The sequence below is a fragment of the Passer montanus genome, unplaced genomic scaffold (assembly GCF_014805655.1).
Source record: "Passer montanus isolate IOZ18808 unplaced genomic scaffold, ASM1480565v1 scaffold33, whole genome shotgun sequence".
NCBI lineage: Eukaryota > Metazoa > Chordata > Aves > Passeriformes > Passeridae > Passer > Passer montanus.
In genome coordinates, this window is record NW_024368041.1 from 7,818,651 (window position 1) to 7,844,477 (window position 25,827).

The 25,827-nt window shown below is 34.7% G+C and overlaps 1 protein-coding gene across 4 annotated transcripts in view; it reads right to left on the reverse strand.

The window, feature by feature from the left end:
* The window catches only part of ASAP1 (ArfGAP with SH3 domain, ankyrin repeat and PH domain 1), a 145,019-nt gene that overhangs the window by 44,291 nt on the left and 74,901 nt on the right, over positions 1 to 25,827 (reverse strand). For 2 of the 4 annotated variants that reach the window (XM_039715389.1, XM_039715387.1), the window contains exons 5-16: positions 17,280 to 17,425; positions 13,992 to 14,066; positions 13,602 to 13,651; positions 12,900 to 13,029; positions 12,051 to 12,136; positions 11,228 to 11,303; positions 10,315 to 10,401; positions 4,562 to 4,570; positions 3,901 to 4,001; positions 3,417 to 3,486; positions 2,175 to 2,262; positions 1,047 to 1,095 (exon numbers count right to left, since the gene is read on the reverse strand). In XM_039715389.1, coding sequence (XP_039571323.1) covers positions 1,047 to 1,095; positions 2,175 to 2,262; positions 3,417 to 3,486; positions 3,901 to 4,001; positions 4,562 to 4,570; positions 10,315 to 10,401; positions 11,228 to 11,303; positions 12,051 to 12,136; positions 12,900 to 13,029; positions 13,602 to 13,651; positions 13,992 to 14,066; positions 17,280 to 17,425 — 967 coding nt within the window. The remainder of the gene's footprint in view (positions 1 to 1,046; positions 1,096 to 2,174; positions 2,263 to 3,416; positions 3,487 to 3,900; positions 4,002 to 4,561; positions 4,571 to 10,314; positions 10,402 to 11,227; positions 11,304 to 12,050; positions 12,137 to 12,899; positions 13,030 to 13,601; positions 13,652 to 13,991; positions 14,067 to 17,279; positions 17,426 to 25,827) is intronic. The other 2 variants (XM_039715390.1, XM_039715388.1) reach the window with 1 other exon arrangement.

Consider the following 25,827-nt stretch of genomic DNA (forward strand, 5'->3'; position numbering starts at 1 on the left):
TAAGAAAATTACTAGAATAATTAAGTTCCAGGATGAATGGAGTAATCATGACTAGCAAGTCAGCTTTGCACTGTAAGAGCCAACATAAAGCTGTGGAAGCCCAGAAGGAAATAGCTGCACAACAAAGAATTCTTCAGCCCTTTTATTTCACCCATGACTCCCAAGGTTGAGCTGTCAATGCCACTGCCACCCAAGACTACCAAACAAGTGAAACACCCTACAAACATGTCCTGTACCTTTAAAATACACATGGAGCAACACAGTCTTCTACTAGAATGTGGATATTTAAGGAAAGAATGAGGTAGCCTTTGCTGTCCTCTTCAGTAGTAACTTTATTCCTTGAACTTTTGGGTGTTGAGCATTAGACTACATGCACAACACACATAGGTGACATAGGAGGAAAAACCAGTGGTACGTGGTTCTCAGGAAATAATTCTGATGCAGTAGGAAGAAAGACTGTTTGAAAGGAAATGATCTAACTGGAAGCCTGCATTAAATGAAGCAAGTTCCTGGATTCTGAAGGACACAAATCTCAGAGATGTGCTTTGCCATTTATTTCTAGGCCTACAGAAGAAAAAATGCACTGCATGTAGGTATTTTCTATGTGTCATATGGAGATCTTTTATCTCTTTATTATGTTTAATTTCAAGGAAAAGGTAGGATTAATAGGAAAAGAAGTAACTGCAGAACAGGGATGACAGGGAAGATTTGAGAATAATTTAAAAATATTTCATTTGAATCCTGATAATCTGATCTACAGTATTATCCCAAGCACTTCACACAAACTAGATACTGGCAGGATAAACAATCTAAATGGGCTTTTGGTTAGTTTGGTTTGGTTTAGTTTCAGTTTTAATGTTACTAGGTTTTAAAAGAGCTCTGTCGTGTGACACAAAATAGTTTACATTTACAGATTCATAACAGCAGAAAAAAAGAGACAGTAGGCACTACTTATGCATTAGTTGAGAAAATTATTTCCACTGTTATGTGTAATTTTACACATCTATATTGGCAAAATAAACTTGAAAAAATGTAAACATTCTTACGCTACGTATTCCTGCTCATCTTCTGCTTGAAAGTGGTAAGTTCTGTTATCTGAAATAAAGAAATACATCTTTTCATTTGGCACATGATAAAAGTCAATGTGTCTACATACTTGGTACTAAAACCTATTTGGCAGCTAAAGCCTTCAAGAGAAATTTCTCTTAAAATGTATCATTAATCCTTTATTCATAGCTATGGATAATAATTTTAAAAAAAAAGAAAAAAGGAAGATGAAACTGTAAATTTTGATTCGCACCAATTTTACGTATTTTAAAAGTCTTAAGTTTTGAAATAATAAAGAAAAATAAACACATGGATCAAATCTTACCCTTTCAGAAGTCAAAACTGAAATATAATTAGGAGAAGAGGGTAAAATTATTTTGTTCCTTTTATACAGTTTTTCCCTCCAGTTGAGCCAAGTTGGTTTTACTAACCAACAGATGAAAACATGAAGTGGCTATTATCTCCCACAAACAAAAGTTTCCCAGACTGTCCTTTTCAATATAAAATGTTGGAACTATTTGTTGGTTAATACTCTGTAAAGTCTGAAAACACTAAGTTGATTCATCAAAAGAGTTTTTAAAACCAGACTGGATACAAACAGCTGCTGTACAACACCAAAATGGGAAGAAGGGGAACCACAGGAGCTTTAATGCTGAGAAGAAAAGGCAATACCAGTTTTCAGACAAAGAAAAATATATTTTAGTGTAGGCTAAGAGAGAAAGAAATTTGGTCTCCTTGTCTTCCTCATTCCCTCAAATAATACTCAAAATCAGAACAACGACTGAAAAGCAGGATAAAGCCAAAGGTCTTTTCCCTTTCCTGATGGATACAGATAACACATGTTCCACAAAGCTGTTAAACATCTTTCTGAACTTAGGGAGCAGCACATTTGCTGCATTTCATGTCTTGTCACAAACAAACAGTATTTATGTCACATCTACACAGAGAAAGGTTCTACATCCATTTGGTCACCATCAAAACCAGAGGCTCTGAATACTCATGAGACACTGTGTGTGTCTGTACAGACCTGAACTTTGAGCTCTAGCCTTGTGTTCTACTCAAAGCATCTTGCACTGACATTTTCAGAAATCCCAATAATACAAGATGGTACTAAAGCTGCTACATACGTGATATTAGATCAAAGGACTTCTTATCTTCAGCATTTGGCTTCACCTGGCAGGTCAATAAATTCAGTTTAGCTGGTTGCCTGTTGGACTAAAAAGAAAATTTATTTTATTTTAAAAATGTATTGATTTAGGATTATTTTCCCTTTCTGGGAGTGGGCATGTATGATATTACTTAAAGCTTGGACATGCATAAATATCCACCCTCAAAAAGCAGGAGACCAGCATCACTTGGTCTGATGTGGTCTCTCAAAAAGGACACATTGCTAAATCTAAGCAAAATTAAAATCTTCATGGTCTCACTTTATCTGAAAGGGATCAAAAGAAAAAAACTTAAATTTACAAGATGCTGACATTAATAGTTTTTAATTGCATTTCATCAACAAGGGCAAAACTACAATTCAGTTTTTCATTACAGAATGCCCATATTCCAAGTTTTCTCCCATTTTAAATAAATCAAAGTTATAATCCTAAAACTTTAAAATAGAAGTGGAAAGCTGAAGATCTGGAGTTTCAGAACTCAGGATGAATACCAATACCAATATTCTGTGCTGTAATTAAGTCACTTAAAGACATGACAATTAAATGTCTCTTTGAGGAATTTGGGGTTCATACAGGTAGTAAGCTTCAAAAATTGAGGGCTGTCAGTGGAATTTGGGGCAAAGGGGGAAAAGAGGTGAGGAAATGGGACCATATTCTTTAACAACAGCAACTCCTGTGCTTGTTTCCAACAAGTTTGTGTTACACTTTAGCACTGTTTTATAGTATTACACAGTTTTAGCAATGCCTCCCCCATGATCACCTTGGTGCTACCTCATGACTGAGTATTCCTAGGAAAATCCTTCAGATATATGCCTGATTCCAAGAACTCACTGTGAACAAAACTTCCAGCATTTCAAACTTTTAATTGAAAGCACTCAAAATACTAAACTCCTTCACTCATCTGTCAGACTCTAACCTAGTATCAAATACTTCCCAAGTTCCCAAACTACGTGGTTCACATACATATCATGACAATCCTTAAAGGAAATCTATTTGAAGTATTAATGGAGAAGTCTATTCTATATATTTGCCATTTTCTTATTAAACTACTGATAAATTCATTTCATAAGCTACAGTTTTACAAAACTTCAACAGTCAGAATCTGAAGTAACATCTTTTTTGCAACAGCATATTAGCAGCAACAGATTCAGCAGGAAAGAATGCTATTTATTGTTTTCACATAAAGGTATGAAAATAACTTACCGTTGCATGTGAGATGGTAAGAATTCCATTTTTAACAGTGCACTTCCTTCTTTGCCATACTTTCCTTAACCTATATAAGAAGATAATACCAATTTTAGTAAGTTGATATGACTTCAAAAGACATAAATATCATTATAATTTTGAGACAATTAGCTTTAGAAAACAAACAGATGCAGTCAAAATTTGACTAAATGCTTCATCAAAAGAAACATGGAGATTTGTAACAGAACTTAATCATCTTTTAGAGAGTTATAATGACAATAGCTTTCTTTTAACTATTACTATTTTTTTATGCTTGCTTGTCATGCTTTTAATATTTGCTACATTAAATTCAGTTCTATGTTCAGGCTTGAACTTTGGAACTCACAAGTACTTTTGGATGTGCATTAGGAGAATATGCCTGAAGCAACCACAGCAGAAAGCTGTTAAAATTAGAGCCTGAACACAGCAGTAGATTTCACTATTATGTGCTACCAGAACATACCCATCACTCTTCTTTAAAAGATAACCTTTCTTCTCACTGCCATACTCCTTATTCCCCTGAAGCTGATGCATACTGTACCCTCCTTGCCTGCTCTGTGAATCCTGAAAAAGGGAAACACAACATTAACATTCTCCTGATGTGCACAGTAAACTTTCCTAACCTTTAAGCCTATTTTATTTTTTCTTCTCTATAACATCACAAATTCATAAAGATTAAAAAGGAGAACTCCTACTGCATGTTTTACATTCATAGGAGAACTTGATTTTACACCACATGATTTTGAACTAGATGCATGTTCAAGATTTAATTAATACATTAGGCCTCTGATGAAAATATGCATCTCAAAACAAAGACTTTTAGAATAGATATTTAATATTGCACAATCTTATAAGCAAAAGGCTAAGATAAAATTTTAAAAAAAAGAAAACAACAGAATAGAGCATGCATATATATATACAGAAACACATATATAAAGAAAGACAAATTATAATAATTTTTCTTTCCAAATAAAAAATATTTATAATTCATGAGTTTTAGTGAATGAAGTCAGCTGAAATAACTTTTGGCCTGATCTAGTGAAACAATTAAGTGAAATGGATTAACTTGTTACAAGTACATCAGAAAAAAGAAATCCCCCAAATTCATTAAAACATTGACTTACTCTCCTAGACTTCGATCACGAAAGGCAAAAGCAATAGAGGAAAGAGAAAGCAAATAATTTGAAACAAGAATTATTATTCATTTAAAAAAACATGTTCCTTGAACATAAATTTTATAGCCCCCATTGTTAAAACAATGTTTCCCCTTTCTAAAGACACTAATAGAGAGAAGGCAAGAACTATTTTTTAAGCATACTGGTGTCTCATCCAGTAACAAAATATCACAACAAAATTCCAGGCAACCTGGTATATATGACATTGGCTTCACAAAAAAACCTAAGAGGACTGCAGGATCAAATTTTAATACATCTTCCAATCTTTGTAATTTTAAAATTGCCTAAAATGATAGTTATATTGTATCCTCCACCGCAGGAGCTAAATCTGGATTTCCACTGAAAAATATCAGGCCCAAAGTAAACTTTAATTTTTGCAAGTATATGCAGAAAGCTAAACTTAAGGACATATCAATTTATTTTTGAATATAACTGTGAAACAACAACCTGCAAAATATTTGATAAGATCCCGCCAAAAAAAAAAAAAAAAACAAAAGAATAGGAGGACAAAATATTTGATAAGATCCTGCCAAAAAAAAAACAAAACCAAACAAAAGAATAGGAGGTTCAATTACTGCCTTCTCAATAACCTTTCCTCTCTAAAGAGGAAGTTCAATTACTGCCTTCTCAATAACCTTTCCTCTCTAAAGCAGTTTCTTACTACCACAACCAATACATATTGAAGATTACTCCCTCTTGGTTTATCCAGAGTGCTCACAATTGATTTTCATTTTGTAACAAGTTTGCCACAGAGTTTAGAGAAGAGCTTTGGTAAAACTGGCAGTTGTGGAAGCAGCACAGAGGCTCCTGCAAGCTGGGTGCTGCCAGCAGTGCTCACATCACCACAATCAGCAGCTTGTTTGTTAAAAGCAAGTTTCAAATCCCCATGGGAATTAGGGAATTAATCCAGCTGGTATTAGCATAGGAAAAAACATAATGAGATATAGTTCTTGTTGCAAGTAGTACATGAGATAGAGATTTGGAGAAATAAATCAAAATGTAAAAAAATAATTGATGAAACAGATAAAAAACATGATTCCAAAAATTAGCTATATTCAACTTAATGCTGTTAAGTTACATTTGCAGCAATAATTAATAGACAAAGATAGGGAACAGAAGTCTGTATTAAAGGCTCCGTTTCTTTTAAAATTGAAGCTTCTAAGGATTTGAGCATTTTGCAACATATAAGATCAGATACTTTACACAATTAGAAGTACACTAGTATTCACTAAAATACTTTTCCCAAAAGCCATAAACCATAATAATTTTCCAAAATTTGATAATTCTTGCACAAGGTAACAGAATCTGCCCCAGCTTGACATGAGGACAGCACAAGAGCGGCCACAAGAGACACTGCCTGTGACAGAGCCAATGTCAATGGTGCTTCCTGCAGTGCAGCTGCAGCACTGGCACTGCTGCACAGCCCAGGATTCAAACATGTCAAGATGTGCTCCTCCAGGAACCAGGTAATTGCAGTGATTACAGTAATGCCTTTCTCGCTGATGAAAGGACAGGTATGCCACAAAAATGTGCAAGGCCATTACAGATGCCCAGAATGCTAAATAAGCACCTTGAACAAGTGCAACAGTGGAACAGGAGCTGCATCATGAGACCTCAAAAAGGTCAGGATGTCTCACTTCTCTCACAGCAGCTCTAAAGAGGTTAAAGGTAGCAGCACTTACAATCTGGACAGGAATCACTAGATTCAATTGCCTTCTCTCAATCAAAAAAAAACCAACTTTTAACTATCAACAACTAGGGCCTCAATTTTATTATTTCAAACTGCTTCTCTGCCAAAGCAATGTTTAGTAAGAATACTTCTGATTTTTTACAAATCCACTGGAGAAAATCCCATTCATTTAATGTTCTTCAATAATTTCATTAATCCATCAATTTTCCATCAATGAGATTATAGGACACTAATATAAGTAGGAAAATGTATACTCAATCATAATCCACCAGGCCATCTGTCACAATTATAAAGCCCAGCTTTATGTACTTGAAGATTTGGATATACACAGTGATGGAGGCTGACTGGTGAAAACTCAGACCACATCAGGCTTTGCTGTCTCTTAACCAAGGAGTAATGAATGCTGATCTGCTGCTTCAGGAGTAAACACTAAATACCTAAGTAACATAGTTTTATCAAGCTCCTCAATTTCTGCCAGCATGATTACGCTCTGACTCATGTCATGTAGCAGAATTTCATGACTGAAAATCTTCATGTTGATTTTCAGAGAGAAACTTGAACATCAATGTGAACAAATGGTTATTTTATCAAAAAAACCTCCTGATTCTTTCATTACAGCATTTCTCTATCTCTCTCCTGTGATTTGCCTGGATATCTGAGAATCACACTACTGCTCCTTTTTCTTTTAAGACACAACTTCAATTCTCTTCAAAACAAACACTTTATTTTTTTATATTTATAACTTTATATACATATATTATCCATATATACACACAGAGTTTTTCAAGAGTCCTAGAATTTGACCACACTGCAGTTACAGTCAGAACAGTTGCACAGTTTATTTTGGTGATGCCTGTGAAGCTACCTTATTTCAACATGCATTCAAGTTTCAAAATTTGACTTCATATTTATATTTGACTTTACTTATATATTTTAGATGAGGTATTTTACTATATATTGTTTACTATACATCCAGGAAATAGGTAACCAAAAATCCAAACATTATATTTCACTTGTTACTCTGCCTCATAATAATCTATGAGCAATTTTGAAACTTGACTTGTATGGACTGTACCATATGCAGCCATGAAGGCACAATACGCTTCTGAAGAACATCCACCCATTTGTCCTACTTTATTTCCAAGAACTGGCTGATTGTCAAGAAGTATAAACTCAACAACATATGCAGCATCCAGGAGAGGAGGAGATGTTCTCCTTTGCTTCTGAAATAATCAGCTTGTGGAAGAAAAGATACATGAGAGGAGATGTCTTGTTGCTCTGTGTGTTGGGAATCAATTCCCGATGAAGAATGAGCAGGAATTATGTTCAGAGTGATTTAGATAATAGGGGGATTGCAAATGTAATGCCTGTATGGAAAGCTCTGTGTTATGGAAGAGACCTGGTAAATCCATGTGCACATTGGAGATGGAAGGGAAAAAAATACCAAACTGAGAATCAGGAAAGACTGTCAAGTATGAGTTAAGGGAAAACTGAGCACTAGAAAGAGCTGACAGCTTTGACAGTAAATTGGGATCTATTCAAAGGTGCTCTGTGGTGCTCCTGTCAGCATTTATGCCATGAAAGAAATTCTAAAAAATATGTAGTGTATGTTTTAAGGCTGTGTTGTCCTTCAGAATGGTGAGATTAGAGATGCAGGAAGAGGAACAGCCTCCTGGCCAAGGTTTGCCTGCTATATAATGTACACCTGTGTTACGTAAGCAAGCATTCAAAAGGAGAAAAATCCCAACACTGTAAGGAATTACTTGTTCATCATTCCTTATTAACTGTGATTCCACATTAATTAATTTACTAACTTCAAGCCACACATCTACACACAGTGGCCATGATCACAATGGGCTATCTATAGAATTGTGTGACAGCCCATGAAAATATTTGCACCTATTACTTGCCCTGTTTTTCAACAGTTTCAGAAGAATTCCAGGAAATTAAAGATTTTTTAGCTTCACAGCACAGAAGGGAGATTAATGGAAACTACTTTGAAGAGTATGTTTATTATTACATACACTGGAAAACCAGGGCAGTTTTTGAACAGAGAGGTTGTGTACAAAAATTTCCTGGAGTTTCTAGAAGGATCAGTAAGTAAATGATGACTGATGCAGTGTACCTGGATTTTCAATGGGCACTTATTATTCTTTATGAAAGGGAAAGAATTACATTGCCACAGGACAGGAGGAAAAGTTCTCAGGTAACATAACAGGTTAAAATCATGAAACAGCCAAATGAGTTTCACAGAAAGCTGTGCCAGCACATATGTCTAACACAAACAATATGGAAAAGGGTAAATAGTAAACTGTCAGATTTTGATAGATGCTATTAAATTATTCAGGATACTCAAGAAAGGCTGACTGAAGAATTTCTCAGGAACTCAACAATAGTGAGTAGCTTGACAACAAATGACAGGTGAAGATCAGCATTAAAAATGCCAAGTGGTGCAGAGGGGAAGAATAAGATACTGTGAGCTCACCATGAAGATTCAGAAACAGGATGATATGGTTATAGCTTTACAGATGATCAAACTTACAGACCTCCTTTGGCCAAAAAGCAAGTCAATGTAAGGTTTTATATGGAAAAATAAAAAAAAAAAAAAAAGAAAACAAAGATCAAAAAAGTATCTAGTGAGGACATCAAATTCACACACACTCAGATCCTGAATGGGGTATGCAGATCTAAAAGTTCACAACAAATAAAAGCAGAAAGATCTCTCCACACAACATGCAGCCACAGTGGGAAAGACACAACTGTAAGCTGATGATTTACACTTCTTCAAAAAGCAATTGCACAAGTTCAAAGACTTCTAAGCCAGTCAAGCTTGGAATGGGATGGTATTCTGGGGAAGCATCAGTGTTTATTGCCCTGCATTTTACTCTCAACACCCACTATAAACTGGCATTCAGAAACTTGGCTGACTCAGTGACCTGGTTGTAAATTATGTTTTTATATATATATGGTATTAGCAATACTGTTGATCATATATTTGGATGATCTTATATAGTCAGAAGAATGGCATCTGTCTAATGTTTTGTTATAATTCATACTTAATAACAGACACATGGTAAATATGAATGTATTACACACCTAGAAGAAAACTGAACAGAGGGTAAGCAAATTTTTTCTGAAGGAAATCTACACTGACCCTCCCAACAATCAGTGTCACCATGGGCTATACAGTACTTCTCTCAGGCACTATGATTTGGAAAGTCAGAGTATTATCTCAGGTAAAAGCTGTGATGTGTGTTATTATGTTATCTCCTAGTTCAAGAAGTATTCCAGAACATCTGCAATGGACATCACATGTGTTTCCCCCCACTTTTGCAGTGGATAACAGATATCAGTTTGATGATCATTTGATGACAAATTTTACTTTTAACTGCCCTGTCTCAGTCCCTGCTGAGTAGCAAACAAATTTTCTTCCTTACGATATACTATTAGCAAAAGGAGCTTGGAGAGGAGAACAACTGTGGTGTTGCATTTTTGTTAAATGAGCCCAAAATCCATGTGAGTTAGCAGCTGAACTCTATAAAGTGCAAACCACAGTGAAAGGCAAACCTCTGGTTCTCATTCTGCTTTGGGATCACCTGGGGCAGGAAAATCCTGAGCACAAACTGGCTGGAGGATAGCAGAACACAAGATGGAAGTGTGCATCCCTTCTCTTCATTTTTTTCCCTGAACAATCATTCCTCATCATTATCAAGGACAAGATGCTGGGGTAGATGAAGCATTCATCTGGCCCAGTGCAACTCTTCTTACAGTATATTAAGAAAGTACATTTAAAAGAGAATAATTTCTCATTGTACATAAAATGGAAACAAAATGAATGTAAAATATCGTTTGTTGATATGTAGTTGAACATTGTAAATATTAGCTTTGCCATGATGTTGAAAGTCCAACTCTTTTGAGCCAGTAAATACACAAATATTAATCAAACCAATTTCTAAATATAAAATTCATAAATTTACATTCACTCCAAGAATAACATGTTTAAATTATTTACCTCCTTCTGATCAAGCTGCAGAGAAGATTTTATCAAATCTCTGAGAGCTGTAAGTTGTTTCTTTTCTTCATCTTGTGTCTGCTTTATCTATGGAAAGAGATTGCCATTATATGCTTGCTGGATGCAGCTTTAATTTTAATATTTTATGCATTTCAATATACCATTTTAGATGTCCTGAACAACTAGCTCAATTATTTTTGTAGTAGTTGAGTTTATTTTCATGTACCAGTCCATTCTTATATCTTCACCTTCTATGCATTTAATGCTTGAAAACCAAATCAAAATTAATGTATAGCTTGACATGCACTGTTTATTCTGTTATATTGTCATGGCTTACTATATCTAATGCAACTAAATTATCCTCTGAAATATTAAAATAACTTAAATTTGACAAATTACTTAAGGAATGAATATGCAGTTTAATTTAGCAACAAATTACAATAGCAAATGCGATTACTGTAATTCTGATTAGGGAATACAAAAACATTTGGGTGACAAGTGATCTTTGATTCCATGTTATTACTTTACTTCAATAAACATCACAAATTAATTCATTTTAAAACCTTGGTGCTATCATTAAGTAGTTTGATTTTAAAAAATGAAAATGGTACTAAAATTAACGTTAATAATATAACCTGATTCCAATATTCACACTTAAATTAGTTTTACTTTAATGTATGATTGAATTAATAATAGAATGAAAGCTACTTTTTCTAATAGCTCTAAAAATTGCATATGAGGTTTAACAGTCAAGACATCTTTTCTTCATCTAGCTATGTTCAGTTTCAACTAACACACTTTTCATTTATAAGATGTAAATTACATACAGATCCTTATAGTTGTATTTAAAATGTACTTATATAAACAAAATATTTTCATTTTCAGATATAAAGCTACTTGTAAGTAAACTTACATTATATAAGTCAGCAGCCAACTTTTCAATATATTGTTTAAGTTTATCAGCTGTTTTCAAGCCATCTTGGAAGAAACTGGAATGAAAAATACCTTTGATTTATCAGGAATGTATCGAGTTCACAACATAAAGTAGATTGTCTTGTGTAGAAAAACAGCAAAACCAATAAAACATATCCAGCTTTCTCCATGTTCAAAAACTGAATAAAATAATTAAACAAGTAAAAACCCCAACAAAAAACCCTTCCTAGTTTGTTTAAAGTAGAGTATCTTTCAACAGTGGAGACACACCATTGTGAGTTTAACAAATATCAAATTAGAGAGAATATAGCCAACATGTTTCTCCCACAGTAACTTCTAAAATCTTTTTCCTGTATTTAACTTAAGTTCCTGTGTGTTTGTCTTTGTGGTTCTACTGATGACAAGGTTGTATCTCACCAGTTTCAGCTCAAGGAAATCCAAAGAAATTACTGGCTTTCACAGTGATTTTAAAATTTACACAAAGATTAAAAACTATTAATTAGAATAAACAAGATATTTATAAAAATGCATTCTAGATCTATACCTCAGGAAATAAAATTAATTTTTGTATGCAACATGCAAGGTTTTCCTTTGGCCTCTTTCTCCATCACTGCCCTGCCCCCCAAACTCACTCACACACTCTCTCCTGGAAGTCTGCAGCCTCAGAAGAGGAAGATTCAGACACCTGGCACAACACAGTCATGAAAAAATGAAAAAAGCCCTGATACATTCAAACAAAGGGAAACAAAATCTAGTGCAAAAAAGAAAATAGTAACTAAAGGTTAAAGCATTGCAGCACTTACTTGCATTGTGCATGGTAATATTTAATAAGGTTCTGGAGAAGGTCCACACCCTTTTTTGTCTTGATTTCATTAACCTTAATTAGATACTGTGTAGAAAATGGACAACATATTGACAATCATGTATCACAAACTTCAACAGTTTTCAAATAATAAAACATCATTTTCTCAATTAATTAAACTCTGTGTTTAACTTGGGTGCTAAGCCATAAAAAACCAGTCTACCACTGCTAAACTAACTTTAAAACAGGTAACAATTTATCTGGCCGCTCCATAAAATTTAAATACACCCAAACATAAAGCAAATTCAAGAAAAAAGTTTCATCCTTTACAATTGTCTAAAGATTTCCCTTTTTTAATGCCACTGTAGTAATTACTGAAATATTATGACAGTGGAAACAGTGTGCAATTTAAAGAAATCTCCACTAAAATGTAATAAAAAGAACTATTAATATTAAAAAAGAGCTTTATGGAACTAAATGTATCACTAACATTTATCACTTTATTAGAAATTTCTGAAGGCTTCAGAAAGCATATTGGAAGACAGATATCAAAATATTGCTAAACCATAAACCTGATAAAATAAGAAATATTTCCGCAGTGTATTTTCGGCCCAACAACCTCCCCACAATAACCTAAAAACAAGGAAAAGGAATAAAACAAAAAGAAGCCAAGTTTTGCACAAGAGTTGCTAAAATAATTATCTTTATATTGCTGTATTGCTGTTAAAATAAGTTCCTCCCTCCACCCACATTAAGTGACAAAAGATTTCACCACCTTCAAGAGAGACCCACAAAGTCTGTTAATAATAAGTTCTGGTGTTGCAATTAAAAACTGAACTTTGTTTCTTACTTCACACATCTGCAGCTGAAACAGCCGCCTCTCCTTCTCCATCTCCTCGGCGATCTCAGCTCCTGTTATCTCTGTTCTTATCATCCCGTGCTGTTTCGCATGTTCCCTCTTCTCCTTTTCAATCTTTGTACTGAAATTTTCATTAGAAAACATTTTAGAGAATTCCTTTTACTAAAATGCGCTCTGGTATTATTGAGGGAAAAAGTAATAATTAAGATGTATCAGAGAAGACATTCTGAAGATTAGCAATTCTACCAAATCCTGTATATTTTAAGTCTCCAGGAGCTATTGAGCCATGAAACTGCCCTTCTTTCAACTCCAGTTGAAAGAGTTGAAACTCTTCACTCAAGAATTTGCTGAAAACAGAGACCAGACTTGGCAATGGCCAATCCCAATGTTTTACCTTCATAAAATCTTACTGAAGGGTCATTGTGTGTCCTTCTCATAAGATAATCTTAATAACAGTGATTCAACAACTTAATTATATTAATAAATTTTAAACTTCAGACATTCTATTTAATGATAATATCAACAGTTAATAGTAAAAACTACACAGCAACTTACTGTGTGTTACTTGGGGAAAACAATAAATAATTATATCTTAATAATAACAATACTAATGAAACAAACTGCTAATAATAATTCATTTAAAAAATCCCAACACCACAAAAAAACAAAGCCAAGTGGAAGACAAATACTTACAATTTGGTTTCATAATCTTTCCAGGCTTTGTCAAAAGGCTTTTTGAGGTCCTTAGGAAACAGAAAATTGTCTTAGAATATTTTTTAACTTTTTCTTTGTAGCTATCATGTAATTAATAGCAACAAAAATACTGTTTTCTTCAAAACTTTTCAGACAGCAGTTGGAAAAAAATATTGGGTTTGAATCTTGTAAAGTACTTCTTTCCTGTGCACATTAAACAGCAATTTACAATTAAATTATCTAGATATCATTGCAGTCATGCCAATTTTCTTCTTTGTACTAAATACGGATGATTAATAAATGCCAACATAAGAAATACTCTTATGAGTAAAAGGAAAACAGTCACTAGACAGATGAACATAAAACAAAAATTTAGTTTGCAACACTTACCCCTTTAACACCTTTTAAGTCTCCTTTTAAGAGAGAATCCAAAGTGAAAATAACATTGTGGCTTAAACCCTGGAGCTAGAAACAAAAACATTATATTCAAAAAGATTTATTATGATCTTATCAAACTACTGCCAACAATTCTTTGAACTTCATTAATCGAGTTGCAATCACCTCACATTTCTAAATTCAAAGCAAATTCAAGTCTGGGAAGAATTAATAAACATTTACTTGCATGAGACATACAAACAAACTAAATTTAACGTTTACTTCAGGTGACAAATCCATAATTTTACAAATAGTACCTAAGCAAAATCTGAAAGCAATTCAAGGGAATACCAATCCTCTTGAAGCAAACATTTGGGTACAAATTTGGCTACAGCCTCCTGAGTAAGAAGGACCTGGTGAGGTACAGGCAGGGAACAGACAAAGCACATGTTAAATTCAACCCTGAACAGAAGGAGTAAACAGAGGCACCAGCTCTCTGAATATTCCCCCCTTTTTGAGAACACTGTTCCTTTCCTTTCCTTGTCCATTGTGTAGATGTGACATCCCCTTAAACTCCTATGAGTTTAAATTTCACCCCACTGGGTTCATGCCTGTTTGATTATGGACAAGAATATCAAAACAACCACTCAGACAGGTTCTCCAGATCTAGTGTTCCACTCAAACTCCTCATATATTCTAAAGATACTGCAGCCTTTTTTTCATTTTTCCAGGTGTATCCATTAAAGATAATCAACTCAAACCATCAATTTTTGGCTTGAAATGACTGTATGTCAGCTATAGAAAAAATTTTTAAAAAATGAAAGCTAAATAGCAGTGCATTACTCCAATACAGTAAGGATTTGCAATAATCTATTATATCATTGAAGACCTGATAAAACAGTAGCCCAAATGAACTGGAAACAATCTGATAAAGCAAAACAGTCTCAATATAGAACAAAATAAAGGGAAAAAAACCCCTTAACACATGGAAACGCATATGAGAATTTAGTTAGGGTTGTGAACAAAAGAAAATTTGCCTGCAAAGATTAGCTGAGGACATTTACAGCAAAGAGTGGTAGAGGAAAACAGGCTTTAAACACTTGGAAAAAGGCAAGAATAAAGCAAATTTTCAAAATAAATAATCTGCAACTGCTACAAATGTTCTGCCAAAACCTCATCTAGATCAATGTAAAGATACTGACACACTCATTTTCATATACACAGGTCTGTAGGTACCTTTTAAATGCACTATTATAATGAATTACTGCATAAAGAATGAAACCTGAAATGGCCATGGAGGTAGAAGCATAAAAACAGAGAAAATTATTCTGGTGGGACACTCAGAGTTTGCTGAAAATAGAGACCAGGGTTGGCAATGGCCAATCCCAATGTTTTAACTTTATGAAGTCTTACTGAAGGGTCAATGTGCGTCCTTCTTATAAGATAATAACAATAATTCAACAACTTAAAATTATATTCATAAATTTTAAGCTTCAGACATTCTATTTAATGATAACATCAACAGTTAATAGTAAAAACTGCACAGTAACTTATTTTGCCTTGTTAAAGCAATTAATGAACATGCTTTTATTTTTGTCCTTTTATGCTAAGCAATCATTTCAAAATTATGCTTTCCAGAAGTTGTATATCTAATAAAAGTTGCTGGGTTTACTTCATTGTAAGTGAATACCACTCTAATAGTATTCACTCCATAATTGACGAAGAAGAAAGTTAGTTATTTTGTACCCTCCTTCTCATGAAATATCCATAATATCACAATTACTATGAAAATTTTAATGAATCATAATTGAAGTTAAAAGATGGAACAAAAAGGATCCAAATTTGTGAAGCATTTTTTTCTTTGTCTACTATGTAGGTCCAGTCCTTATTCATCTTTATGTCTTTCAAGACAATTCCTTATTTTATTGTGCCGTTATTAAATAAGGCATCAACAATCTGTTCTAGGTAAAAAAAGAACAAAAAAACCCTAAACCTATTATCCTGCCATTCATCTTAATAACTCCTGCCATTTTTCCAATTAATTTTATCAACATCAGGTTCAGCACCTACTTTGGGGCTTTATCAGTGACATAACAGAGTCCTTCTCTCAAGGATCCATTTTTCAATGGATCTCAACTTCTATTTTGCTATAAACATCTTTTTTTTCTTTCACTGTAATCTTATTAAACAATGATGCTTAAAAACAACAAAGCAGAATTTTCTGTCTCAGGAATAAAAATAAGAAAAGTAAATGGTTTTAAAATGCTGAGGCAATTGTAAAGTAAGTTTGTTGTCTATTTGAGACTGCTGAATGAAGTAAATTAGTGAACACCCTATTTCGAATCCTGCCAACCAGAATTTAGGTAGATAATGCTTCATAATCTAGCTGAAATAGTATAATGTTGTTTCGAATAAGTGTGGCTTCTTAAATTAAAAGTGCTTTTTCCTGATTGAACAGCACTATTTTAAATTAATAAATACATAAAGCCTGACACCTTTGCTAGTTGAAATAAGTTAAAAATTTCTGTGGATGCCCTGCTAGGAATGACAAAGTCCAGAAAGCTTCCAAAAAACTTGAGTTCTAGTCCCAAACTGTCCTTAAACTGCACTTCAATTCGCATTTTAAAATACTTACTTTTAATTGTGTGCTAAATTTTAATTAAAGGTCAAATTAATCCAGAGTGACAGAAGTCTCTACAGAGGAAAGCACAAGACTCAGTTTTGGGCAATTATCAAAGCCAGGGAACTTTGCTACAGTGACCTTTGTTGTGACCTGCAGCAGCTATGGCTGCGTTGGGGACCATAGGAAGACAAGTCTGCAACATCACTTGTACCAAAAACACCAAAAACAACACCACTTGTATCACACACCAAATAAGCTTGGAAATTTGCCCAACTGTAAGAAAAATGTATTTCTTTTCCAAAAAGTGAATGTTTCTCCTTTTGTGGTAAAACAAAGCAGCCATAACTAATGATATTGTTTTTAACAAGACTTCAAGTGAAGGGATGATTTACAATTAAGCTCCATGAGGTATAGATCACCATCAATCACTTGTGAATGATGACTCAAGGGATGTCTCAACATTTATATTTACCTTCTTAACTGCCAATTAACCATCAAACACAGAGTGTGCAAAAACACACTTTAGAGAACCTCTCTGAAGAAACTGTTGGTTTTGTTTTGGAAAAAAAACTGAAAGCATCTTAAAAATTATGCTTAGTCATCATGATCATGCATGCAGTTCTTGTATTAAACTTTATTGTCAAACAGGATAAAATCTAAGAAAGTTCAAAACTCCTCACCAGATTCTTCAACAGTGTTGATAATTCTTTAGTAAGTGTGGAAAATTTTACAAAAGCTGTGCCAAGATCTGGATTATCCCGACTTAAAAAATTACTTCCGAATTTATCTAGTACTTGTGCATAGTTTTCTTCATTTTGAACATGATCTGCAAAGAAAAATCAAAAGTTAGGTTTTTGTCACCAATCAATTATAATTTTAAGCTTACTGACACTTAACAACAAACTAATAAACAGTACTTTGAGAAAAGTCACAAGTCAACACATTTACTGAAAATTAAAATTATTTTAAGATTAAAAAGCACTCCTTAGCAATAGGCATATATATGCTTTTTAAATCAGCAAGCTGAAATTTGTAATACAGCAATGAAGAAAACTTTGTAGCTACTGACAGAGTAATAAGATCAAGAATACATCAGTGAAACAATATAAGCTTGTTTTGTAAATAACATTTGAATTTTTAGCTGCCCACTTACAGGAACTTTCATGCATACATGAACTTTTCTTTTGAAATGTTGGACATTTTTACAGAACAAAAATGTCAAAAGTATCAGATATAAAAGTAAGCAGACCAAGTCTGAATCTGACTAAGTTCAAAAGAAGAAACATCTTACAAAGGTTCCCTTTTTGCCTGCTCTGTACACTGAGTTTTCCCAGATAAGAGAATGTGTATTGGTACACAGCCAAAGACTCATTCCAGTGTATTTAATAGCAAACTGCACATACAGAGAGGTCAGAACCAAGACAATGCAGCTGAAGCCAGTGAAAGTGAGAAATATCCTTGACTCAAGGATGAATTAGAAACTGTTGTATCTGAAATGTCTTTCCTGCTTCTATTTAGTTTCCTTTCTGGCATGTGTTCGCATAATTTTTGTTACTTCTATTTTAGTGCCTTAAATAGAAAATTTACCACTACAGCCCTTTGGGAAAGGCTTTATCACCTTTACCACTCTTAGAGGATATTATTAGTATTAATTAAATCAATATTTCACTTTGATGAATCTCCCAGGCTTACTATGTGGGCTTTTTTCTGTAAACCACAAACACAAAAGCACAGAGCTACAGAACCAGCACAAGTTCTGAGCAAAGCAAGGGAGGCAGGGAAAGGGAGAATAGTTGCCAGGAGGTATTGTGCTTTTTTTTTCCCAAAATCTCCAAAGTTTTTTCTTTTTCAAGTTATGATATTTCCTGAGAGCATCTGAATTACAAATCATGACTCAAATGATAGAAGGTAAGGAAAAAACAAAAGACATAAGTTTCAAACAATTTCTCATTAATAATGTCTCACAATTCACAAGTCTATTTGGACTTTAATAAACAGCTGGTGAAGAGTTAAACAGTTAACTCTTCTAAGATACTCTACTGCAGATACTCAACATTGCACCAAAGCTCCAACAAAAAAAATGTCAAAACCTGTTAAAAAAGTACAATCCTTATTTACCAATACCAAGCCCCAAAGCTCACACATCACACCAGTCACATTCTAAAAACCAGACATTAATACTGAGGTTTTTCAAGAGGCCAAATATTGAATCGTATGTTAATACAGAGTTGCAATTTAAACTGTATTTTTTAAGAAAACTGTTCCAAAAGCATACAATTTTAATCAAATAGCTTAGCACTGAACTCCAGGAAACCACTACATAACGATAAAATATACATTTTGTTTTGATGCAAAAGCTTCTGCACAAAGATACACAGAGAACTTTATCTATGAAGGAGCTTTAGCTTAAGCCCTAGCTGAGTAAAGCTCAAGCATGGCATATCCAGCTGTGCTGAAGGAAAAGGAAGGATAATGGAAGGTCAGAAAGAGCCCTGCTAGATCATGGAATCCCTGTCCTTGCTCTGAAGCACTTTTTCCACCACAGCATTTCCCAGCATTTTGATTTTAAACACTGTGTTGTTTCATAGAGCATTTTTAAAAAATTTTTCATAAAGAGAGTGAAAAAGAGCTGAAGAAGCTTGTTTCTTTATCTGTAGAAAGGCAAAAGAAATTCCAGTCAGAAAGAGGAAGCAGGAAGCAGATCATTGTCCTAGAACAATATAGAGGAAATTCTCAAGAATCCCAGACTACAAATTGCCTAAATCTAGAAATGAAGTTTTCATGGTGAAGTAAAAGGAATACTCCTGTATTTACCAAAGGCACACAAAATGCAAGTATTCTGTAAGAATAAGAAATTTTCAATTTCTACATAAGTATCAGTGTAAATCTTGCAAAAGGAGATTAAATATTTTCTATTAAAGAGGTAAGGCAATTCCCTACTCGACCATAAATGCACATAGCTGAAAAATTAAATCTGCAATGCAGCCTACACTAAAATATGGAATGTGAAACCTGGCATGCTTAGAGAAAAGAGCATTCTTTAATCTCAATGTAGGTGCCTCATACACTCAGAAATTACTTCCTGGTGTCCTAATAGAACTTCCTTTGGATACAGAAAGCTGTAATAGGCACAATATTTACTTTCTTAAATACAAGTCCTCATACAAGACTTTAATAACCCTAAGAGTGAGACAGGATCACTGACAGCAGTACATACAGGGAATAAGATTTGTCTTCCAGAACTGAATCATGTCTTTTCAATATTGTAAGCAATGCTTAGCACTGTGATGAAAATAGAACAGCTTCCCCAGCCAGACATCCTGCTCCTTCAGCAGCTCCCTGAGGCATGCCAGGATCATGGAAAACTGAGGAAGGACTCTGCACCCAGACAAACACAGCTCCCTTCAAAGGGGCCTCACTCATCATTCCCTTCCCAGTGGGAGCTGGCAAGGCCACCAGCCCCTGAGCCCATGCTGAGAATGTCACCAGAGTGTGGCAGATGTGGTGTAAAGCAGGATACTGGCCTGGATACAGCAGTGGCACTTCCTGAGCTGAAAGCTGAAATCTCCTCCACAATCCACACCTTCAACTCCAGGCAACATTCAGCACAGAATTTACCTTTGGTTTGAGAAAACCCTCCCAGCTGCCAGTGCACAATAATGCTGTGGCATCCCTTACGTCTGAGCTCCAGCATGTATACTGGGGAAATGCTAAGTGTTAAAAGGAAATAACAGGAATGCCTCTGGACATGCAGATCCAACAGCTCAGGAAGGAATGGCAGCCACAGCAGCTCTGCAGCAGCCCTTTGCTGCACAGCAGCACTTCCAGAAGCAGGGAGCACAGGGCTCAATTCCACCTGAGTGCATTCCCAGGCAGCCACCTGCAGCTGTCCATGCCTAAAGTGACCCTGTGGGAAACTTTTCCCAGGATGAACAGAAAATATTTAAATGAGACTCCCAGAATTTGTACTCTTTCACTGCAACCCACAGCATTCATTAAATGCTGTGTTTATTTCCCACTCAAAAATTATCAGAATTTTGGCATGTGCCTCTGAGCCTAGTGACATTTCTCTCTACTTGTGCATATTAAGTAAGGCCACAGAAGCACAAATACTGCAGAGAGAGGTAAAAGGATAGTCTTTATATGCTGGACCTACAAAACACATTGCTGAAATTAAAGGCCTAAAATTTCCTTCCTCTACAACAGTTTTGTTCAGATATGTTACCTTGCAAACACTGAAGAACACAAGCACAAAAAAATTAAATAGTTTACAGAAGAAAAACATTACTTTTATCATTGATTATGCCCAAAGAAACCTGAAGAATGTCTAAATTAATAAGAATTATTCTGTATGTGGGATTAACAAAAATATTTTAGAATTTTTATCAACTTTCAACTATTTTTAACCTTCTTCTAAAACAGCTTTGTTCCATGGACAGCCAGAGGAAAAATAACCAAAGTCAGAGCCAAGATGCATTTATGAATGAAAGATGACTCAGAAAGGCTTTAGAAAAGCAAGAAAGCTGGCAAGGTTAAAAAGGATGGCAGAAATTACTTGAAATAAAAAAACCCACTCTTTCTCATTTCATTCTTCACAAAGCTGAAATATAATGAAAAAATAATAGAAAAAATTATTTGACCACTATACAATTGTCTGAACTTGATAACAATATGCCTTCTGGAATGAGATTGTTCAAGGGAAAAGTAATAAAAGCCTCTTTCCATATTTCAGAGCAAGAAACATCTCACTGAGTCTGCAAGGCTCTCTAGATCATCACAGTACAAAAGCATTGAGAGATAACCCAGCCCAGAAAAGTAAATTACTTCTTTTTTGCATCTCTGTTCATCACTGACATGCTTGAAGATGTTCTTATGGAAGAATTTTCTTTCTCCTCGGCTTCAGAGGCTTTATACCAAATCTAGCAGTAAAAGTCTTATAATCTGGCAACGTGAGCAATGGCAAGTCACTTAGATACATGTACAAAATAATAAAATAGGCAAACTATACAGTTACAAAATGAAGCCTCTTATTTATACCAGCCTTAACACTACAGGAAAAAAAAATCAAATATAATAGCTATTTTTAGCTATTTTAGTAAGCTCCAGAGAGAAGTGAGAATTCAAGTATGCACCAGCAGCAATATTCCTTATATATTCCCCAGGCTATTTGTAGGAACTACAGTGCAGAACAGAATTGGTGGACATGTTGATGAATACAAAATGCTGAACAAGAAACACAGGTTTTATAAAAAGGAAATTTTACATCAAAAAACTCCCACCTCCAGGAGATCAACAAGCATATAGGGAAAGGAAGTCCGCATTAAACTATTGATTTTCCAAGAAGTTCTCTCCCTCACAAAAACACTGAAAGGAAATAAGCAGATGAAGAAGGATGAGCCTCACAAGGAGGAAAGGCAGGTAAAAAAAATATGTGGATGAAAGAAAAGAATGAAGTGTTCATTTTCTCACCAGAGGAAGGTTACCAATGAACCAGAAGTCTCTACATACACCCACTAATTGTGCAGTCTATAGCAAGAGGCTCCCACCAGGGCAGTTCCCAAGTTAGAGGAATCTCATGTTCAGTGGCCAGTGCATGGATGTGTGCATTAGAGGCAGTGCAGCACCAGTCCTAACTTTAAGGAAATTATTGCATTACTAGACATTACAAGGAAAAGTTCTGGAGTTTTATCATCTTGACTTTCAGTACCAAGCAAAACAAAGCTGCACATCAGAAATTAGGAAGAAACACAGCAAGCAATAGAGCAATATCAAAATATTGCCATAGTGGGCTTAAACCTTTAATATTGTGTGCAGTTCCTGTCCCTGCTGCCCAAAATTCAGTTCTCCTCTTCTCTACTTTAGAAAAGGAAGTCTATGTTTCCATTTTGGAAAAAGAAAGTGAGAATGATTAAATGTGATTTAAATGTGATGGTTTCTGTGGGAAAAAAACCCAACAAAACCAAAACCAAAAAACCAACAAAAAAAAACAAACCCTCAAAACCCTCTAGAGCTGCTGAGTTCAGAAGAGAGATACCGTGAGTAATAATGGAAACAACTCAAACCTATTTCAAGATATAGAATGGTCCACAGAACAAAGTTTGGATTCATCCACCAAAAACTCCTCTGGCTCTACTCTAGCAAGCTTTGGCATTTCAAAGTCTCTTACAAGCTTTCATGCCCAGAACATGCAAAGCTCCCTAAATTTCATATAAAATATGTCATTTTGGTGGGTTTGATACCAATGTTGTGAGACATGGGTAGGGACAGTGTCCTCCACAGGTGACTTAAGATTTGAAGAACATGAACATGCACTGGGGAACTTTGTACAGGAGAATTTAACTAGATTGATGCAAGACTGAACGATAAAGATTTACATTCATTCAAATTATTTGGACAAAATAAGTGGCAGAAGCCCATTAAGAAGTATGAAACATCATAATATAACTTCTGACTCAAGGTAATTCCTTGAGCCTTCATGTCAGTGTGAGCTGAGAAAGTGCTAAACAAAGTGCTTAAAAGACACTCCATCTTTGAACCATTTTTCTTCTTCCTCGAGCATCTGCTGTTGAACATTGTGGGAAACCATGTGAAACTGCTGAGCCATCCCAGTACCTTTGGTCTTGTACGGATTTTATGCTTTTATTTCTCCATTGTCTGAACTCTTTTGATTATATTTGGGAGTTATCCCAGGGAAATAATGGAAAAAAAAAGCTATTGAAAAGTCTACAGCAAATAAATTTGTGCCATCTACTGCTGTTACAATCCAATCCAAAACCTAGAGGAAAGGAAGTCAGAACAGATTCTCCATGATTTCAGCACCCCTGCCATAAGAAGGGTTCCTAGTTACAGACACAATCAATCATGCCAGAAGTAAACAGCAAGCCAGACAGGGAGCAAGTGCTGAGAAAGTGCTTGTATTTCCATAAACAGTCCTTTCCCATGCAAGACTTTCAGAAATGAAAATAGGGAAGGGACATTGCTAAGGGTTTTCTATACTCTAGTGTTGGTAAGTTTTCATTTCCACAGCAGTAACTCTAAGTGTAAATATGACAAACGGGTGAGGGAAGCACAGGAAGAGCAGAAAGTATTTGGGTGATGTTAAAGCTCTTTGTAACAGACCAGAGGCCCTTGTGGTTGGTAATTCAGCACTGGAAAGAACAAACCAACACACCACAAGGTTCAGCCTTCCTGAAGAATTCTGCATGAGACACTGCACTGTGTCACTGTCAATATTCAAATGTTACTCAGGAAAGAAAAAAAACAAACCAAAAACAAAAGACCCAAACCAACCAAAACCAACAACCAACCAAATGCCAAAAAAATACTCAACCCAAACAAAACAAACCTCTGAAAAACTAAAAGAAACCACAAAAAACCCAAACCAAAAAAAAACCAAAAAACCCAAAGAAACATTTAAAAAAACCCAAAAGAAACATTAAAAAAAACCCCAAGTAACAACAACAAAAAAAAACAACAAAGAAACAACAAAAAAACCCCAAAGAAACAAAATAACCCCAATAATCCCAAAAACCTACTACAACCAAAAAAAAACAAACAAAAACAAACTAGCTATGGCTTTTGGTAGAGTATGAATTGAATTACTGAACTGAAGAAAGAATTTCTATTGTCCCTGAATAACTCTTTCTCACCAGTTCAGCTGGAGTTCTCAACTGAGATTTTGAAGCAAAGGAGTACTAAAAAACCTTCTCCTAGTCTAGTAAATTAAATATGGTAGCAAACAATAAAATTTGTAAAACAAAATTCCAATTCTAGGTTCTCAAAATGTAGTTAGAGGCTTTCTTTTGAAATATAAAAATAGCCACTTAATACTTTCTTGAACTGATAAACCCCAATTCTTTTTACAGCTGTTTCTGGAATGCTTTATTTAAATACCAATAAAATCTATTTTCTGAATAGACTGAAGCACGAGAAAATAGCTGGTTCAGCAATTTTCCTTGTACAAGGAGACAAAATGAGCTTGAGTTTTGATTCACTTCACATTTATTTTTAAGGTTTCACATGTGTAACACGTTTTTGGTCTTGGCTTTACCAATCCCAGTTTATCAGTCACTGCATGAACTCCCTCCTGCACACAGCTCTTCATTGCAAGAGCCTATGACAGCAGCATTCTGAAGAGGGAGCTAGAGGATTATGCATAAAGCTTTCTTGAGCCAAATGAATTCCTACTAACTTGTACCTTTGAAACAAGGCTTGATAAAAAAATATTTTAAAATGTAAAAAAAAAAATTAAAAACCAGCTGCCCATCTCTGCTCCTTTTGAAGTGCAGAACACCCAATCAAAGCCATTAACCCACCTTCTATTGCTTTTATTCAATGCAAGTAATTAATCATATAGTACTGCCTTACATACAGGCCTCAACAACAATATTATTTTTAGCACAAGACTCAAATGTTTGACATTTAGAAGTTTCAAAACAGGCAGAAACACCTTTAATGTATTCTATACTTTTCATCAGTTTTGAAACTCAGTTTTCAAAACTCTATTTAAGTAAGTACTCTCAAATAGAAAAACTTATTGGAGCATGTGTATACTTCTAAAAGCATAAAACTAAATACACTTGCACCAAATACTATTCTCACTTTATATCAGGCTTCACAGTCTATTAGGAACCATTTATCAACAACTGAAATCACAGCTAATTAAAGCATGGTGCTAGCAAACCAACATCAGTGATTGGCAAATCAGAACAGTTAAGAATCTGCAAGATATTAAAAATCCCAGACACTTCCATAAACACAGAAACTAAGAGCACTCAGAAGGAGCTCTGTATATGGAAAATATTTGCTAAACTGATTATTATTATGGTAGGAAATTAGAACTGGGATTTTCTAAAATCATGTATTTACAACCAGAAGATCACTGGCAAGTGCAGAGCTCTGCTACCCTATCTGTCTTTGGCACAGTTTGTAGAACTTGAGAGAAGAAGAGGTAGAAGCATTAGAGTTATAGCACTTTTAAAACCAAATTTGTACATTGATGTGTTTGATCACCATTTGTTACTGCACTCAAACTGAATGTCAATTAATATTCTAACCAAATAACCTCCCAAAGTAATACTGTAGTCCCAGTAAAACATCAACAGGGTCTTCAAGTAAGCAAAACAATTATATAACTATACAATTTTAGGTAAGAAGGGAAATACATAATTTTGATTTTAGGCAAGAAGAGAAACACATTATGAAGGGAGAGCACATGTTGACTAAACA